Below are 20,261 nucleotides of genomic sequence, written 5' to 3' on the forward strand. Positions count from 1 at the left end.
GTCTTTTTTTTTTTTTTACACATTGGGTACACGCGTGCGCGCAACCAAGTGTGTGTGTATTGCACTGTTCTAATGGGGTAACAAGCATTGGCAGTAGAGGAATAACGGTCAAACCTAACAATATATCATGAATAGGTCACTGTCCTTTTGATATATTAGGGCATTTTTCCTTCTGCTTTTTCTTTATTTGAAAAGTTCAAGGACAGTACATAGAAAACGACATCATCTTCAAATCAGACAAATCAGCACCCCCTGAAAAATCTAAATTTAAAAAAAGAATTCTCACAAAGGTAGTGAGCTGGGCCTTTAACCTCTTAAGGATCGGACCCTTTTTTAAATTTTCGCCTAAAATGGCATACCCAAATCTAACTGCCTGTAGCTCAGGACCTGAAGCAAGGACATGCATACTCTTAATACCATTTGAAAGGAAACGCTTTGAAGTTTGTGGAAATGTGAAATTAATGTAGGAGACTATAACACATTAGATCTGGTAAAAGATAATACAAACAAAAAAACATGGTTTATTTTTTATTTATTTGATCATATTTGAAATGCAAGAGAAATGCCACAATATAATATTACAGTTTAGTCGCAATTTCACTAGATGGCAGCAGTGTGTGTGCAAAGTTTCAGTTTGATCCAGTGAAGCATTGCAATACTGGACTATTTTGTATCAAGACTGCCCAAATGTGCTGAATTGGTCAATTGATACATTTTCAAGTACATAACTATAGAGAACATACAAAAATGATATCGTAATACAAAATGTAAGTTTACACATTCCCAGGAATGTCATACATGATGGATCATCAGCTTATACACTAACTTTCACACATCTAGATGGCCGGGCAGGGTGGGTGTGGAGCCAGAGACAGCAGGGGTTCAAACTGTAGAACCAGTTCCTACATTTCAATATAAAAATTGATTTTATCAAACAAAACTATGCTACATTTTTATCTCTGGGACCGTTAGGATGACACATCAGAGCAAGATTACTGAATGTAAGTACATTATTTACCTTCAGAGGTGAATGTATCAAACCAGTTGCCTTGATATGTTTTTTGTTGTTGTGCACTCTCCTCAAACAATAGCATGGTATTTTTTCACTCTGCCCATATAAGACATTTCTATGTCCTGGAAAGTTTGCTGTTACTTACACAACAGTCATGCTAATCACATTAGCGCACATTAGCTCAACTGTCCGGAATATGGGACATCGATTCCGTAGAGGTTAATAGTGCTGTATTAGCGGACCGATATAGCATCTGTAGCGCGGGCAAAAATATTTTTGCTGCATTCCTCCTTCAAAATACAATAAAATAAAATAAATATGCAGCACCCCCACCCCCAAACGACTTCCTGTGGCTATGCATACCAGCATATTGAACAACTGGAAATATTAGTTTTTCACAGTGAAAAAATTCTAAAATACATTACTCACATAAAAACCGGAGAAAAAAACGGATTATCGCTCTTCCAAACTCACTGAGCGTGGCGGAACCAAAATTATGGGAACGATGTCTCCTCACGCGGTGAATAAACTGTGGAACTACTTCCTCTATATCGGAACATGCGCCATTGAAAATAAACGTAGCCGAAGTTTTATGGCATTCATTGTTCAAGTCCGTCTTATTTCTGTATTTTGTAGGTCAGAAAATAACAATGGAGACGATTTTAGAACAACAACGGCGCTACCATGAGGAGAAGGAAAGGCTGTTGGATGCCAAAACAAAGGAAATGATGCATAAGAAAACCACGGTATGCGTTGCATCAATGCTAATGCTATGTAATGCTAATGAAGACGTTCATTGATCCAAAGCAAACCAATGTTAGAGACCATTAAACAAATTCATATTAGCTAAGGTTATTGCTGAGAATAGTAACTTATATGTTATTATTTTGTTTATTTGTGGCCAACTAACAATTGTATCAGTTACAATTTAGCTAACAACTATTATTGTATGAATAGTAAGTTGCTCTGGACAAGAGCGTCTGCTAAATGACTAAAGTGTAAAAATGTATTGTATTCAGTCAGCGAATTGCATTAGCTATTTGGCTAACTAGTTAGCTAACGTCAGCTAGCTAACTAGTTAGTAGTGCTAACTAGTAAATACAACACAATGGGATGGAGTTTGGTCCCGTTTCTGTCTATGCCAGCTAGCTAATATGTATGCATGTTTCTTCTCAAACAGTTACGCGAACAAATAAACTCAGACCATCGAACAAGAGCAATGTTAGATGTGAGTATTCTGTGTGATAATGAAACATCACAGCAATAAGTTATACCAGTATTTTCATAATTACTTGTCTTGTGGCTAACAGTTAGGCTACTTGTCAAGGACATGCATGATGTGACAGTATTTTTTTAAATGACAAGCTTTGTCATCCTTTCAGAGATACATGGACGTGAGTTCAACTGTCAGGGAAGCATATGAAGACAAAGATGGGTAAGTGTGTCATGTGTTTGTGTTTCAAGCTCTCATGCATGATCAGCCTTGCTATGTGGAGTATAATATTGTTGCGTTCTCTTTCGACAGTATGAGGAAGGATGAACTGAATGCCATCTCAGGACCAAATGAGTTTGCAGAGTTCTACAACAGACTAAAACAGATCAAGGAGTTCCACAGGAAGCATCCTAATGAGGTTATCTTTTTTGTCAGCTGCTTCCTGTCTGTCCTAGCTATACACTGAATAAATCATGTCAGAAGTATATCTTCTCTGTTGAGAAGTTTCTCAAAAACCATATGTAGTTCCAGACACAGAGATCAGTTTTAAAGGGGCGATCTGCCATTGTTTTGGTAAAAAGCTGAGGGGATGGGGCAGAAGAAATGTAACCACTCTCAAATTCATAGACAGAGCTAGGACTGACCATCCCATGATATCAAGTGTAGTTTGAACCATATATTGAGGCTATTAGGGCGTAAAATGTACTTTTTGTTCCACCGGCCACAGTAGCAGGTAGATTTAAAAATCTACCGGCCACTCAGAATTTTTACCAGCCAAAATATGTTTTTCCCCCTACAATTACATCAACAAAACACAAAAAAACTGAAACGCATACTTTGTAATGTTTCTAAAACAATAAATGTGTTACTAGTAAGAAATAATGTGGTGCACAAACAGAATCCAGGCACTTAATCTCTCCCGTCTGGACTACTGTAACTTTCTGTTGGCTGGGCTCCCCGCTTGTGCCATCAAACCCCTGCAACTTATCCAGAATGCTGCAGCCCGCCTGGTTTTCAACCTTCCAAAGTAATCTCATGTCACCCCGCTCCTCCGCACCCTCCACTGGCTTCCGGTTGAAGCTCGCATCCACTACAAGACCATGGTGCTTACCTACGGAACAGCACTCCGTTCTGCCACCTCAGGTCTCTTGGCCATCCCACCCCTACGGGAGGGCAGCTCCCACTCAGCCAAGTCCAAGATCTTCTCTGTCCTGGCACCCCAATGGTGGAACCAGCTTCCCCCTGAAGCTAGGACAGCAGAGTCCCTGCCCATCTTCCGAAAACATCTGAGACCCTACCTCTTCAAACCGTATCTTAAATAATCCTCATCAACACCTAAAAATAAAACCTGAACCAGCACTTACACTTGACTCCCCCCTTTCTAGCTCTGACTATGGATAGCAACTTTATGAGCTATAATGGCGCCGGAGGAGATGGCTGCCGTTTTTACAGGCTCCTAACAAATTGTGCTATTGTTTTGTTTTTTTCGCGTTATTTTGAACATAATGTTTCTGCCACAGTCTCTTATGACAGAAAAGAGCTTCTGTATATCAGGACAGCGATTACTCACCTCGTACTGGACAAATATGTTTTCTTTAATGAGTCGGACGCGAAGGATTTACATTAGACACCGGACAAGGCCCAAATCCCTGTCATTCGCAGGAGAAAGACGGAGATATCAGGGACGTAGGTCGGGGTGCCTTGTAAGGATCCGATGGCGAGTGGGTAATCTGCCTGTACCATCAATCCTATTAGCCAACGTACAATCATTGGATAACAAAATAGACGAGCTACGATCACGAATATCCTGCCAACGGGCCATTAAACTGTAATATGTTATGTTTCACCGAGTCGTGGCTGAACGACGACATGGATAGCATAGAGCTGGCGGGGTTTACGCCGTATCGGCAAGGTAGAAAAGCTTCCTCCGGTAAGACAAGGGGTGGAGAGCTGTGTATATTTTTAAACAACAGCTGGTGCACAAAATCTAATATTACGGAAGTCTCAAGGTTTTGCTCACCTGAGGTAGAGTATCTCATGATAAGCTGTAAACCACACTACCAAGAGTTTTCATCTATATTTTTCGTAGCTGTCTATTTACCACCACAAACCAATGCTGGCACTAAGACCGCACTCAATTCTAGACCACCTTTACTCCACACACAGAGACGCGTGCAATGCTCTCCATCGCCCTCCATTTGGCAAATCTGACCATAATTCTATCCTCCTGATTCCTGCTTACAAGCAAAAACTAAAGCAGGAAGCACCAGTGACTTGGTCAATAAAGAAGTGGTCAGGTGACGCAGATACTAAGCTACAGGACTGTTTTGCAAGAACAGACTGGAATATGTTCTGGGATTCTTCCAATGGCATTGAGGAGTACACCACATCAGTCACTGGCTTCATCAATAAGTGCATCGATGACTTCGTCCCCAAAGTGACTGTATGTACATACCCAACCAGAAGCCATGGATTACAGGCAACATCCGCACTGAGCTAAAGGGTAGAGCTGCCGCTTTCAAGGAGCGGGACTCTAACCCGGACGCTTATAAGAAATCCCGCTATTCCCTCCGACGAACCATCAAACAGGCAAAGACTCAATACAGGGCTAAGATTGAATCGTACTACACCTGCTGCTCATCCGATGTGGCAGGGCTTGCAAACTATTACAGACTACAAAGGGAAGCACAGCCGCGAGCTGCCCAGTGACACGAGCCTTTGAAAGGCTGGTCATGGCTCACATCAACACCATTTTCCCAGAAACCCTAGACCCACTCATATTTGCATACCGCCACAACAGATCGACAGATGACGCAATCTCTATTGCGCTCCACACTGCCCTTTCCCACCTGGACAAAAGGAACACCTATGTGAGAATGCTATTCATTGACTACAGCTCAGCCATCAACACCATAGTGCCCTTAAAGCTCATCACTTAGCTAAGGACCCCGTATTATTAACGCCTCACAGGTCCTCAACTGGCAGCTTCATTAAATAGTAACCGCAAAAAAGTCTCAACATCAACAGTGAAGAGGCGTCTCCAGGATGCTGACCTTCTAGGCAGAGTTGCAAAGAAAAAGCTGTATCTCAGACTGCCCATCTTAATCTTTTCTTTCTATTGGCCAGTCTGAGATATGGCTTTTTCTTTGCAACTCTACCTAGAAGGTCAGTAATAGCCATTTACAACATGAACGATGTCTACAGTGTATTTCTGATCAATTTGATATTTTAATGGACAAAAAAATTGCATTTCTTTTGAAAACAAGGACATTTCTAAGTGACCCCAAACTTTTGAACGGTAGTGTGTGTATCACTACATTTTACATTTACGTCATTTAGCAGACACTCTTATCCAGAGCGACTTACAGTCAGTGAGTGCATACATTTTCATACTGGCCCCCCGTGGGAAACGAACCGACAACCCTGGCGTTGCAAGCGCCATGCTCTACCAACTGAGCTACAGGGGACTACCTGTCAAAAGTTTTAGAACACATACTCATTCAAGGATTTTTCTTTATTTTTTACTATTTTTTTTACATTGTGGAATAATAGTGAAGACATCAAAACTATGAAAGGACACATATGGAATCATGTAGTAACCAAAGAAGTGTTAAACAAATCTAAATATATTTTAGATTCTTCAAATAGCCACCCTTTGCCTTGACAGTTTTGCACACTCTTGGCATTCTCTCAACCAGCTTCATGAGGTAGTCACCTGGAATGCATTTCAATTAACAGGTGTGCCTTCTTAAAAGTTAATTGTGGAATTTCTTTCCTTCTTAATGCATTTGAGCCAATCAGTTGTGTTGTGACAAGGGGGGGTGGATAAGAGCAGACGCTCTTATCCAGAGCGACTTACATGAGCAATTAGGGTTAAGTGCCTTGCTCAAGGGCACATCGACAGATTTTTCACCTAGTCGGCTCGGGGATTAGAACCAGCGACCTTTCGGTTACTGGTACAACGGTCTTAACCACTAAGCTACCTGCCGCGACCATCAAGCGCTATGATGAAACTGGCTCTCATGTGGACCGCCACAGGAATGGAAGACCCAGAGTTACCTCTGCTGCAGAGGATAAGTTCATTAGAGTTACCAGCCTCAGAAATTGCAGCCCAAATAGATGCATCACAGAGTTCAAGTCACAGACACATCTCAACATCAACTGTTCAGAGGAGACTGCGTGAATCAGGCCTTCATGGTCGAATTGCTGCAAAGAAACCAATACTAAAGGACACCAATAATAATAAGAGACTTGCTTGGGCCAAGAAACACAAGCAATGGAGAGTGATGGAGTGCTTCATCAGATGACCTGGCCTCCACAATCCCCCGACCTCAACCCAATTGAGATGGTTTGGGATGAGTCGGACCGCAGAGTGAAGGAAAAGCAGCCAACAAGTGCTTTGCATATGTGGGAACTCATTCAAGACTGTTGGAAAAGCATTCCAAGTGAAGCTCGTTGAGAGAATGCCAAGAGTGTGCAAAGCGGTCATTTGCATTTACATTTAAGTCATTTAGCAGACGCTCTTATCCAGAGCGACTTACAAATTGGTGCATTGAACTTAGGATAGCCAGTGGGACAACCACCCTTCTTTTTTTTGTTATGGGGGGAGGGGTGTGTAGAAGGATTACTGTTATACTATTCCAGGTATTCCTTTAAAGAGGTAGGGTTTGAAGTGTCTCCGGAAGGTGGTCAGTGATTCCGCTGTCCTGGCGTCGTGGGGGAGCTTGTTCCACCATTGGGGTGCCAGAGCAGCGAATAGCTTTGACTGGGCTGAGCGGGAACTGTGCTTCCGTAGAGGCCATCATTGGAAATAAGAATTTGTTCTTAACTGACTTGCCTAGTAAAATAAAGGTAAAATAAAAATAAAAAGGTAGGGGGGCTAGCAGGCCAGAGGTGGATGTACGTAGTGCCCTCGTAGTGTCATCAAGGCAAAAGGTGGCTATTTGAAGAATCGCAAATATAAAATATATTTTGATTTGTTTAACTATTTTTTGGTTACTACATGATTCCATATGTAATATTTCATAGTTTTGATGTCTTAACTTTTATTCTATAATGTAGAAAATAGTAAAAATAAAGAAAAACCATTTGAATGAGTAGGTGTTCTAAAACTTTGGTAGTTAGTGTGTGTGTATGTACAGTGGGGAGAACAAGTATTTGATACACTGCCGATTTTGCAGGTTTTCCTACTTACAAAGCATGTAGAGGTCTGTAATTTTTATCATAGGTACACTTCAACTGTGAGAGGCGGAATCTAAAATACAAATCCAGAAAATCACATTGTATGATTTTTAAGTAATTAATTTGCATTTTATTGCATGACATAAGTGTTTGATACATCAGAAAAGCAGAACGTAATATTTAGTACAGAAACCTTTGTTTTCAAGTACAGAGATCATATGTTTCCTGTAGGTCTTGCCAGGTTTGCACACACTGCAGCAGGGATTTTGGCCCACTCCTCCATACAGACCTTCTCCAGATCCTTCAGGTTTCGGGGCTGTCGCTGGGCAATACAGACTTTCAGCTCCCTCCAAAGATTTTCTATTGGGTTCAGGTCTGGAGACTGGCTAGGCCACTCCAGGACCTTGAGATGCTTCTTACGGAGCCACTCCTTAGTTGCCCTGGCTGTGTGTTTCGGGTCGTTGTCATGCTGGAAGACCCAGCCACGACCCATCTTCAATGCTCTTACTGAGGGAAGGAGGTTGTTGGCCAAGATCTTGCGATACATGGCCCCATCCATCCTCCCCTCAATACGGTGCAGTCGTCATGTCCCTTTTGCAGAAAAGCATCCCCAAAGAATGATGTTTCCACCTCCATGCTTCACGGTTGGGATGGTGTTCTTGGGGTTGTACTCATCCTTCTTTCTCCAAACACGGCGAGTGGAGTTTAGACCAAAAAGCTCTATTTTTGTTTCATCAGACCACATAACCTTCTGGATCATCCAGATGGTCATTGGCAAACTTCAGACGGGCCTGGACATGCGCTGGCTTGAGCAGGGGGACCTTGCGTGCGCTGCAGGATTTTAATCCATGACGGCGTAGTGTGTTACTAATGGTTTTCTTTGAGACTGTGGTCCCAGCTCTCTTCAGGTCATTGACCAGGTCCTGCCGTGTAGTTCTGGGCTGATCCCTCACCTTCCGCATGATCATTGATGCCCCACGAGGTGAGATCTTGCATGGAGCCACAGACCAAGGGTGATTGACCATCATCTTGAACTTCAATTTTCTAATAATTGCGCCCAGTTGTTGCCTTCTCACCAAGCTGCTTGCCTATTGTCCTGTAGCCCATCCCAGCCTTGTGCAGGTCTACAATTGTATCCCTGATGTCCTTACACAGCTCTCTGGTCTTGGCCATTGTGGAGAGGTTGGAGTCTGTTTGATTGAGTGTGTGGACAGGTGTCTTTTATACAGGTAACGAGTTCAAACAGGTGCAGTTAATACAGGTAATGAGTGGAGAACAGGAGGGCTTCTTAAAGAAAAACTAACAGGTCTGTGAGAGACGGAATTCTTACTGGTTGGTAGGTGATCAAATACTTGGTAGGTGATCAAATAAAATTACAGACCTCTACATGCTTTGTAAGTAGGAAAACCTGCAAAATCGGCAGTATATCAAATACTTGTTCTCCCCACTGTATATATGGGGGAAAAACACATGGAGGATTGGAAGTGATGCAAACAATTACAATGATGGAAGTTACAATCTATCTGCAATATTAAAGCTGATCTACCATCTAAAATAAAATAAGATTTTTGTTTAAACGTCGCTCCACAAAAGCCGCGGCCCTTGCAGAGCAAGGGAAACAACTACTTCAAGGTCTCAGAGCGAGTGACGTCACCGATTGAAATGCTACTAGCGCGCGTCGCTAACTAGCTAGCCATTTCACACCGGTTACAAGAGCATCCTGACTGGTTGCATCACTGCCTGGTATGGCAACTGCTCTGCCTCCGACCGCAAGGCACTACAGAGGGTAGTGCGCACGGCCCAGTACATCACTGGGGCCAAGCTTCCTGCCATCCAGGACCTCTATACCAGGCGGTGTCAGAAGAAGGCCCTAAAAATTGTCAAAAACTCTAGTTATACTGTTCTCTCTGCTACCGCACAGCAAGCGGTACCGGAGCGCCAAGTCTAGGTCCTGAAAGTCGCTCTGGATAAGAGCGTCTGCTAAATTTCTAAATTGTAAACAATGTATATTACATTTTTAATTAAAACGTCACAGATGAGACAAATGTTCACCTGCCGCTTTAAGGGTGGGAGGTTACCGTGGTAACACATCTCAAGTTATGTTTGTGCCTGTGAGATTGAGTCTGAGTAGTAGAAGCGTTGTCTTCTCTTCCCTAGCAGTTGAAACTCAAACATAGAAAAATAACCTAGCTTGTGAACAAAACAGTCTAAATAGCCAAGAAACACAAGGAAAAAGTCTCACTTCAGTAGACGTTAGTTTCAAGTAAATTAAACCAACTTTTATGCCTATGCGCAGCGCTTCTAAAAAACAATCTTTCACTCAGCTGTTCACTTGAGCACAGCCCCCAGCCAGGCAGTGTAGCAGCGCGAGGTGGAGTAGGCTATATAGGATTCGTAGTTCTTTGACTTTGTGCGATTTAATTGACCAGCCATGAAACAAAATGGGGGAAATTCTTTGAAAACAGCTACTGCTATAAATGTGATCGTACTTGGCTGTTTTTTTTCACACATGCGAGTGAAATTCCCGCACTGTGGAGCCCTGACCACCCGCCAATGTGGCTGATGAAATGGACATCTTAACCGCCAATGCCAAAATCTACCTGCAGGTGGTGGGTGTTAATTTTAGGCCCTGGAGGCTATACCCCACACTGTTTGTTTACAAACAATGGAGTAAAACAAGCTTCTATTTTGGCTTCTGGTGGGGTTTGACAGTTTAACTAAGTGCATGAGGCATTTTTAAAGTTATTCTTCAAGAATCAATGGATTTATGTAATTCATTTAATACTCAAATAGATACACCAATTGCAGATTGCCCCTTTAAATTACTATTGGGATTCTGTATGTAATTCTACAGTTCCAGGTGCATGATGGTGAAAGTCATAATTTCTGTTATTACATGTTCCATAATAAATGTCTTAAACCAAATCTTGAACCAACGTTTGGGTCAACCAACCTTCATCAGTGTTTGTCGTGTCTCCTGCTGTGGCGAAATCTGTATGTTATTGTTGTTTCAGATATGTGTGCCCATGTCCATGGAGTTTGATGAGCTGGTCAAGGCTAGAGAGAACCCAACTGAAGAAACACAGAGTGAGCTTTCTACACTATGGTGGTGGAATCCTTGTCAGACTCTGTGTAGGTGTTAATGTAATGATTTATGTGATCTTTCCCCAGACATGGTGGAGTTCAGTGATGAGGAGGCGTACGGACGCTACCTGGATCTCCATGACTGCTATCGGAAGTTTGTCAACCTGAAAGGGGCGGAGGTAAGGTGCCCACTCTATACCCGCCATAATCTTCACCCTAGTCTATTGTAAAACTATACTGAAACCTTCTGGCCTCTTTGTTTCAGAAACTAGAGTACATCAGCTACCTGTCCTCGTTTGACCAGCTGTTTGATATCTCCAAGGACAGAAAGAACGCTGAATACAAAAAGTAAGCATAGCTAACAATTGTTTTTATTGTGTAGACATTTCTTTGTGATTGTACTGTAAATGTACTGCACTAAACTATAAACACAACATGCAACAATTTCAAAGATTTTACTGAGTTACATTTCATATAAGGAAATCAGTCAATTGAAATAAATTCATTAGGCCTAATCTATGGATTTCACATGACTGGGAATACAGATATGTATTTGTTGGTCACAGATACCAACAACAAAAAAATGGTAGGGGCGTGGATCAGAAAACCAGTCAGTATCTGGAATGACCACCATTTGCCTCATGCAGCGCGACACATCTACTTTGCATAGAGTTGATCAGGCTGTTGTTTGTGGCCTGTGGAATGTTGTCCCACTCTTCAATGGCTGTGCAAAGTTGCTGGATATTGGCGGGAACTGGAACACGCTGTCGTACACGTCAATCCAGAGCATTCCAAACATGCTCAATGGATGACATGTCTGGTGAGTATGCAGGCCTTGGAGGAACTGTGACATTTTCCGTTTACAGGAATTATGTACAGGTCCTTGCGACATGGGGCCATGCATTTATCATGCTGAAAAATGAGGTAATGGTGGCGGATGAATGGCACAACAATGGGCCTCTGGATCTCGTCACAGTACCTCTGTGTATTTAAATTGCCATTGATAAAATGCAATTGTGTTCGTTGTATGTAGCTTATGCCTGCCTGCCCATACCATAACCCCAACGTCACCATGGGGCACGTTGTCATCAGCAAAACGCTCGCCCACAAGATGCCATACACGCCATCTGCCCGGTACAGTTGAAACCAGGATTCATCCATGAAGAGCACACTTCTCCAGCGTGCCAGTGGCCATCGAAGGTGAGCATTTGCCCACTGAAGTCAGTTACGACGCCGAACTTCAGTCATGTCAAGACCCTGGTGAGGATGACGAGGACACAGATGAGCTTCCTTGAGACGGTTTCAGACAGTTTGTGCAGAAATTATTTGGTTGTACAAACCCACAGTTTCATCAGGTGTCCGGGTGGCTGGTCTCAGACCATCCCGCAGGTGAAGATGCCGGATGTGGAGATCCTGGGGTGGCATGGTTACACGTGGTCTGCGGTTGTGAGGCCGGTTGGAGGTACTGCCAATTTCTCTAAAACAACAGAGGCGGCATATGGTAGAGAAATGAACATTCAATTCTCTGGCAACAGCTCTGGTGGACATTCCTGCAGTCAGCATGCCAATTGCACGCTCCCTCAAAACTTGAGACATCTGTGGTGTTGTGTGACACAACTGCACATTTAATTTGTCCCCAGCACAAGGTGCACCTGTGTAATGATCATGCTGTTTAATCAGCTTCTTGATATGCCACACTTTTCAGGTGGATGGATTATCTTGGCAAAGGAGAAATGCTCACTAACAGGGATGTAAACAAATTTGTGTAGAATTTGAGAGAAATAAGCGTCTGGAATATTTCTGGGATGTTGTTTTTCAGCTCATGAAACATGGAACCAACACTTTACATGTTGCATTTATATTTTTGTTCAGTATAAATGTATTCCTATAGAATTGTAGTACCTTTATATTATTTTGGTTGTTTTTCCATCGGGTTGGGTGACATCTCTGTTCTCTGTTATAATAGGTACCTAGAGATGCTACTGGAGTACCTTCAGGACTACACAGAAAGAGTCAAACCTCTGCTCGACCAGAATGATCTCTACGGCAAGATCCTGGGAGAGTTTGAGAAGAAGTGGGAGATGGGGACCTTCCCTGGCTGGCCAGTGAGTGTCCAAATTGGGAGGACGACTACTATAGCGACAGTAGTGTGATGGTCTATATGGGGGTTTAAATTACTTCCATTTTTTATTATCTTCTAGAAAGAGACGAGCAGTGCTCTGACCCATGCCGGAGCTCATCTGGACCTTTCTGCTTTCTCCTCTTGGGAAGAGTTGGCTTCCCTGGGTCTGGACAGGTTGAAGTCTGCCCTTATGGCCCTGGGCCTGAAATGTGGAGGGTAAGCAATTAACATGCTCTTCTGTGGCTGGGAGGAGGTCTATGGGCATACATTCAACCTGAAATACTGGAATAACAGTATTGTAATTGCAATGTTATAACTGTAACTGGAATAATGTAATAACATTAAATTCCAGCCTTGACTAGGAGTATAGATAGACGGTGTAATGATGAATGTAATATTGGATTGGGTGTGTCAGATTAAAGGTTGCTAAATGGGTGTATGTGGCTAAATGTGTATGTGACCCCACAGAACCCTGGAGGAGAGAGCTCAGAGGCTGTTTAGCACCAAAGGCAAATCCCTGGAATCTCTGGATCCCTCCCTGTTCGCCAAGAACCCTAAGTCCAAGGGACCCAAGAAGTATGTGATCGTCAGTTAAACATTTGCATGTTTGTTTTTCTGCACCTGATGACATGATATAGCCATGCTATTGACCATTCTAATCTGTCTGCAGAGACACAGAGCGTAACAAAGAAATCGCCTTCCTGGAGTCTCAGATTTATGAGTATGTGGAAATCCTGGGGGTATGTAAAAGCTGCCAAGGAAGGCTCCTTTTTATATATTTTCACAATAGTATTTAATGAATGTCAGTAGTTGTGAGGACGACTTATGAAATGAGCCTTTATAAAATGGTTAGTTCCGGCCTTGCAATAGGTGTGTGTTACTCCCGATAATCCACACAAACACCTGTTAACAGTTCCATCTGATTGTCTTTGGCACTGTAGGAGCAGAGGCAGCTGACCCATGAGAACGTGCAGAGGAAGCAGGCCCGGACAGGAGAGGAGAGAGAGGAGGAAGAGGAGGAGCAGCTCAGTGAGAGTGAGAGTGAAGATGAGGACAACGAGATCATCTACAACCCCAAGAACCTGCCTCTCGGCTGGGATGGAAAGGTATGGAAGGAGGTCCTGACATCAGGCCTGTGTACTAGCTGTGTAAAAGTTCTGCAATAGTAATAAAATAAATGGGTATTATTATTTATTCACTTTGTTGTACAGCGGTTGCATGCCACCACGCTAACCTTGTTTTCATCTGTTCTAGCCCATTCCATACTGGCTGTATAAACTCCATGGGCTGAACATCAACTATAACTGTGAGATCTGTGGAAACTACACATATAGGGGACCCAAGGCCTTCCAGAGGCACTTTGCAGTATGTTCATATTTCTGATTATTATTAGCTTATTATTATGATATTACAATGTCATACTAGGTTATTACAATGTTATATCAATGCCCTGCTTTCGTTTTTCTATATGTGCATAATAAGTGAAACTGCAGAGGATTAGATTTTAGAAACTGGACTCAGCTAATATTACTGCTAGCTAATATGTTGTCTCCCCCCCCAGGAGTGGCGTCACGCCCATGGCATGCGCTGCCTGGGAATCCCCAACACTGCTCACTTTGCCAACGTCACCCAGATCGAGGACGCTGTCTCTCGTAAGTAGTTCTGTAACAGCCCTGATAGAGGCTGAGGCAGATGACACAAGTGAAAAGAATGAGTATTGTTATTTGGGTTGAATAGAATGATGTTAGAGAAAAAAAGTTTTTTCCAGTGTAAAAGATTTCTGACCGCAAGGGTCTTTCCTGGTTAAATAAAGAATAAAAAATGACTGGTCTTCCAGTCCAAGTGCTGAATCATGATGGATGATAATAATAATATGTATTTTTAACCCAGTGTGGTCAAAGCTGAAGTCACAGAAGGCATCAGAGCGGTGGCAACCAGATACAGAGGAGGAGTACGAGGACTCCAGTGGAAACGTGGTCAACAAGAAGACCTACGAGGATCTGAAGAGACAGGGTTTGCTGTAGAGAGACAGACCAAGGCAACCAAGACATGACGTGGAAACCTTACCGGAACCTTCTACAACGTGATGCCCAGTGAAAAATGTTTTTATTTGATCTTTGACCTTTTCATTTACACCATCTCTTGTATCTTTAACTGTAGGTTGTAATGTTTTCATTAATTCCTCCCTTTGACAACCATTTAGAAATGAAGCAGCCATTGATTTTAATAATAAATTTGAGTACTATTTGTCACCATTGTTGTTCCTGAGTTGTTAGGTCTAGTAGAAAGCAATTGTAATGTCTTAACAAGTTGCTTAGGGCACTGGTATTCAACTCTTATGTTACGAGGTCCGGAGCCTGCTGGTTTTCTGTTCTACCTGATAAATAATTGCACCCACCTGGTGTCCCAGGTCTAAACCGGTTCCAAATTAGAGGGGAACAATGAAAAAATGCAGTGGAACTGGTTTCGAGGTCCAGAGTTGAGTTTGTGGTGTGGCGGGTCACCGGAATCACTGCCCATTCTCTTGTGTGATTAAACATTTTTGGGATATATAAATGTACCTCTTGTACATCCAATGGTGCTTTGACAGGACCCATGGTTAAGATGATGCCCTTGTTGTCACATGGAGGACAGTCCCTTTTAACGGAGTGTAGTAGAGGAAGAGAGGGTCTACCGATGATGTCTTTACACTTGCTCATTGATTCCTCTGCCTGGTATGAAAAGGAACATTCATTTACTCGTACATTAATTAAAATATTTAAGATGCTTTCTCAGCTTAGCAGTCTTTGTGGCATTAAACAAATGAGACACTTGTACTGTAATTGAGTGACTTGTTTAATGAGTCAATATTGTTGTTCTTTCATGTAACATGCCTTGCGGTGACATGCAAATTCACTTCCGGGATCAGTTTGCCAATATAAGAGTACAGTTGAGGGAAGAATGATGTCTGAATATTACTAAAAGAACAGTGAGTCTGATGTTGGATTTGGTCTGTGTTTAACTGTAATATGGGATATGGACATGATAGCATTTCATTGTTTACCGATCTAGTTAGGCACTATTTCACATGACCACATTATCAGTCTCCAGGCTGCACCCATTAAAAGGCTGCCTCTCATTTAAAGAGGACTAGGATATAAGCCTTTCCTTGGGTGATGGGTTGAGATGGCAGTGCTGGCTCTTTGTCTGGGCTAAGTGTGTCCTGAGGGCATCATTAAACAACCACAGTGTGTTCTACAAGTGCTCCTGGACCCAAGGGACAACACTAACTAGCTGGATTTATAACGTGTTTACATCTCATGGAGGAATAATAAGCCCACCAACATAATGCCACGCCATCACATGACTGAGAATCTGAAACCTTAATTAACACACCTTTGCTAGCCTGAGTGCCAGATCTGTTTGTACTGTCTCTGTTTGTACTGGGATTTTTGCAGATTAATTCTCCACACGTCTGCTCCTGGGGAAAGTAACTTTAGGATGTTGTTGAGACAGGACTTCAAAGATATCTTCATCACCTTTCTTACCTAATAAATATCAGTTGGTTTATGCTCCATAATGACAGAACTGACCTTGATTTGCATTTTTATTTTACCGTTTCAAAGCAGGAGTCCTTGGTCTTTCCGGTCTTCAAAGGAGATCCATTGTATTTGTTCTTGGTAAGATTACAGCATCTCTGATTTGTATTAACTGATTATCCCTGATTATGTTGTTTTAATGGCTGAGATATTTAAAAAGGTTTGATTATAACTCATTGATTATTCATTCATTATCATTTAGTGCTTTTGAATTGAACTATTAAGAAAACTGTGGGAGATGGAGACCAACTCCCAACTTCCACAAATGACCCAAGACGACCAAAGCTCAAACCAACCAACCCACCACAACCATCAGCAAACTGTATCCCATATACACAACCAGGTCAAAGACTGAGAACAGCCAAACCATTCTCCCCACCAGGAAGAGACTACTACAATAAAGACCGTAGAAAATAAGTATTCCCTACATCCCAGACTGGGGGATAATACACCAAAGCTCAAGATTACATCACAAACATCTCCTCTACACTCAAGACTGAGAGAAACAATACCGAAGAAGATATTCTGAACGTCACCCCTTCTTTCAAGAATGAGATAGTGAACTATAGTGAGGATCACATTATAGATGTCTTCGCTACATCTCAGAGTGAAAGTAGCTTGATTTACCACGACAATACAGATGTCCTACCAACATCTCAGAACAATGGAAACAGTAATGAAGATGTCAGTAATGTAGAATTCCCCAAAATCAAGACTGACAGAGACTCTACCTTCCAGACAGACAGAAACTATATGTCCATTCAGGGCTACGATGCAGATGATGTCTTCCCCATAACAGAGACGGGGAACAGCTACTCTGACGTCGTCAACACCCTGGCACAGACCGACAGATATGACCCCAACGACTTTCAAGCCATTGTTTCTAACTCATTGCTAGACGATGGCAAGGACGTTGATGATCAAGGCTCCACTGCCTCCAATATGAACCAAACTGAGTACTACACTAACTTCATGCTCTTAGGCAAAGATAAAGAAGGTGAATCAATTTATACACATTTGTAATAAAAAAATTAATGTGTGGCCAAATGGTGACTGTTTGAATATTGCTGGTCCTTGTGTTTTTTTTCTTCATCAGTTATTATTGTTAATAATACACAGAGCATACTAGAGCTGCTGCAAGATCCACCATATCTAAGATGTGAAGCATGACTGTAAATGCTGCTTTGACTAGGAATAAGGTACAAGAACAAATGTGTTTTCCGTATTTTACAGTGTTAAAGCTGCATAGCGCTCTCTGCGATCCTTTTATTTACTTCACAGGTGAGGTATTGTAAAACATTTAGCTGCATTAGCATTAGCATGCCACATGTATAAGAAGGCCATGGAGGAGTTGTGTGAGGAGGGCATGGACTTCTGTGAGGTGAGGAGAGACCCATTCCTATTATGGCTATCAAAACGAATTAGTCTTTAACATGCAATGTCAATATACTTGGTTATCACCATGTCAGTTAGTCTGAAACTAAACTGTTTATGGGTGAAGTATTGTTGATGATGATTCTGCTGCTGCTGATGATGATGATGATTCTGCTACTGCTGCTGTTACTGATGATGATATTGATAATGATATTGCTAATGATGGTGATGATGATTCTTCTGCTGCTGCTGCTGATAAACAGAACTGATACACCATCCCACAGCTCAAGAAAGCCTCGAGCCAGGTCACCTGGAATACCTACAGTGTATTTAGACCCCTTGACTTTTTCCACATTAAGTTACAGCCTTATTCTAAAATTGATTAAATAAAACATTTTTCTCAGCAATCTACACACAATACCCCATAATGACAAAGCAAAAACAGGTTTTTAGAGATTTGTGCATATGTATTACAAATAAAAAACAGAAATACCTTATTTACATAAGTATTCAGACCCTTTGCTATGAGACTCGAAATTAAGCTCAGGTGCATTCTGTTTCTATTGATCATCCTTGAGATGTTTCTACAGCTTGATTGGAGTCCATCTGTGGTAAATTCAATTGATTGGACATGATTTGGAAAGGCACACACCTGTCTATATAAGGTCCCACAGTTGACAGTGCATGTCAGAACAAAAACTAAGCCATGAGGTCGAAGGAATTGTCTGTAGAGCTCCGAGACAGGATTGTGTCGAGGGTACCAAAACATTTCTGCAGCATTGAAGGTCCCCAAGAACACAGTGGCCTCCATCATTCTTAAATGGAAGAAGTTTGGAACCACCAAGACTCTTCCTAGAGCTGGCCGCCCGGCCAAACTGAGCAATCGGGGGAGGATGGCCTTGGTCAGGGATGTGATCAAGAACCCGATGGTCACTCTGACAGAGCTCTAGAGTTCCTCTAGAAACAAGATTCTCTGGTCTGATGAAACGAAGATTGAATTATTTGGCCGGAATTCCAAGCGTCACGTCTGGAGGAAACCTGGCACTATCCCTACGTTGAAGCAAAATAGTTGTGCAGCGACGCTCCCCATCCAACCTGACAGAGCTTGAAAGGATCTGCAGAGAAGAATGGGAGAAACTCCCCAAATACAGGAATGCTAAGCTAGTAGCGTCATACCCAAGAACACTCGAGGCTGTAATCGCTGCCAAAGGTGCTTCAACAAAGTACTGAGTAAAGGGTCTGAATACTTATGTAAATGTTATATTTCAGTTTTAATTTTGTTTTACATTTTGAACAATTTTGAAAAAACTATTTTTGCTTTGTCATTATGGGGTATTGTGTATAGATTGATGAGGGGGAAACAATGATGTAATACATTTTAGAATAAGGCTGTAACGTAACAAAATGTGGAAAAAGTCAAGGGGTCTGAACACTTTCCGAAGGCACTGTATGTGGTGGTGTGGAGTGCTGGATGCTCCAGAGACTGCAGACAGAGTACGAAGTGCTCTCCCTTCAACTCGTACCAATGCCACCAGGAGTGCTGCGAGGCCTGGTCTGTCTCCTCTCTCAGACTAGACGGTTCTCTCAACATGCCTGTCAACTCTGCCTGCTGTGGCCTGGGGAGTCTCTCCCTTTCCTGTGACATTATAATCACTTTCCAATACAGATTGTTTAGTATATATCGACTTTACAACTAAATGCATATTTCAGGTTTGTCAGAACCACTGCTTGGGTGTGATTAGTTCTTTCATGTTTTCTTGGGGGGTGAACTCCTTCAAGACTATCTTCTGTATACCTTCCCTACCTTGTCACAACACAACTGATGGTCTCAAACGCATTAAGGAGGAAAGAAATTCCACAAATGAACTTTTAAGAAGGCACACCTGTTAATTGAAATGCATTACAGGTGACTACCTTATGATGCTGGTTGAGAGAATGCCAAGAGTGTGCAAAGCTGTCATCAAGGCAAAGGGTGGCTATTGAAGAATCCATGGGGCGGCGCGCAATTGGCCCAGCATCGTCCAGGGTAGGGGAGGGAATGGCCGGCAGGGATGTAGCTCAGTTGATAGAGCATGGCGTTTGCAACGCCAGGGTTGTGGGTTCGATTCCCACAGGGGGTATGAAAAAATAATTTATGCACTAACTGTAAGTCGCTCTGGATAAGAGCGTCTGCTAAATGACTCAAATGTAAATATAAAATATATTTTGATTTGTTTAACACTTTTTTGGTTACTGCATGATTCCATATGTGTCATTTCATTTTGATGTCTTCACTATTATTCTACAATGTAAAAAATAGTAAAAATAAAGAAAAACCCTTGAATGAGTAGGTGTGTCCAAACTTTTGACTGGTGGTGTATTTCAGATGGTGTGCTGTGTTGCTTTGGCTTAACCTTTAAAAGCCAGTTAGAGTAGTGGTCAGAAATAATTAATATTCACAAGATGGCGCTGTAGCACACTTCTATCCAAGAGCTATGGCTGTACAGGTAACTGCCAAAATAATAGAAACACTTGAGTAAATGAGGGATACAAAGTATATTGAAACAAGGTGCTTCCACACAGTTGTGGTTCCTGAGTTAATTAAGCAATTCACATCCCATCATGCTGAGGATCATGTATATAATGCTGGGCAGGCAATTATTTTGGCTACCATGGCTATGCCCCCGGCTATAGGGTGACAATGCCCCCATCCACAGG

The 20,261-nt window shown here is 42.3% G+C and overlaps 1 protein-coding gene across 1 annotated transcript; it reads left to right on the forward strand.

Moving 5' to 3' along the window:
• Nucleotides 1-1,551: 1,551 nt before the first annotated feature.
• On the forward strand, nucleotides 1,552-14,864 carry LOC311132635 (splicing factor 3A subunit 3-like). The gene is made up of 15 exons (XM_084165883.1): nucleotides 1,552-1,758; nucleotides 2,193-2,240; nucleotides 2,395-2,447; nucleotides 2,538-2,643; nucleotides 10,421-10,493; nucleotides 10,578-10,669; nucleotides 10,756-10,838; nucleotides 12,457-12,595; nucleotides 12,692-12,828; nucleotides 13,081-13,188; nucleotides 13,283-13,352; nucleotides 13,554-13,718; nucleotides 13,867-13,977; nucleotides 14,174-14,264; nucleotides 14,503-14,864. Exons 1-15 carry the CDS (start codon nucleotides 1,663-1,665, stop codon nucleotides 14,634-14,636), a joined length of 1,506 nt encoding a protein of 501 aa, XP_084022009.1. The 5' UTR covers nucleotides 1,552-1,662; the 3' UTR covers nucleotides 14,637-14,864.
• Nucleotides 14,865-20,261: the final 5,397 nt, after the last annotated feature.

Source organism: Coregonus lavaretus (assembly GCF_964263955.1).
Source record: "Coregonus lavaretus genome assembly, chromosome: 7".
Classification (NCBI taxonomy): Eukaryota; Metazoa; Chordata; class Actinopteri; order Salmoniformes; family Salmonidae; genus Coregonus; species Coregonus lavaretus.

What these genes read in the sequence shown, in the direction of transcription:
- LOC311132635 (XM_084165883.1), top strand. Translation starts at nt 1,663, where the DNA reads ATGGAGACGATTTTAGAACAACAACGGCGCTACCATGAGGAGAAGGAA. An exon ending in CCCAACTGAAGAAACACAGA is followed by an intron (nt 10,494 to 10,577) that starts GTGAGCTTTCTA and finishes ATCTTTCCCCAG; the next exon opens with ACATGGTGGAGTTCAGTGAT. An exon ending in AGTATGTGGAAATCCTGGGG is followed by an intron (nt 13,353 to 13,553) that starts GTATGTAAAAGC and finishes TTGGCACTGTAG; the next exon opens with GAGCAGAGGCAGCTGACCCA.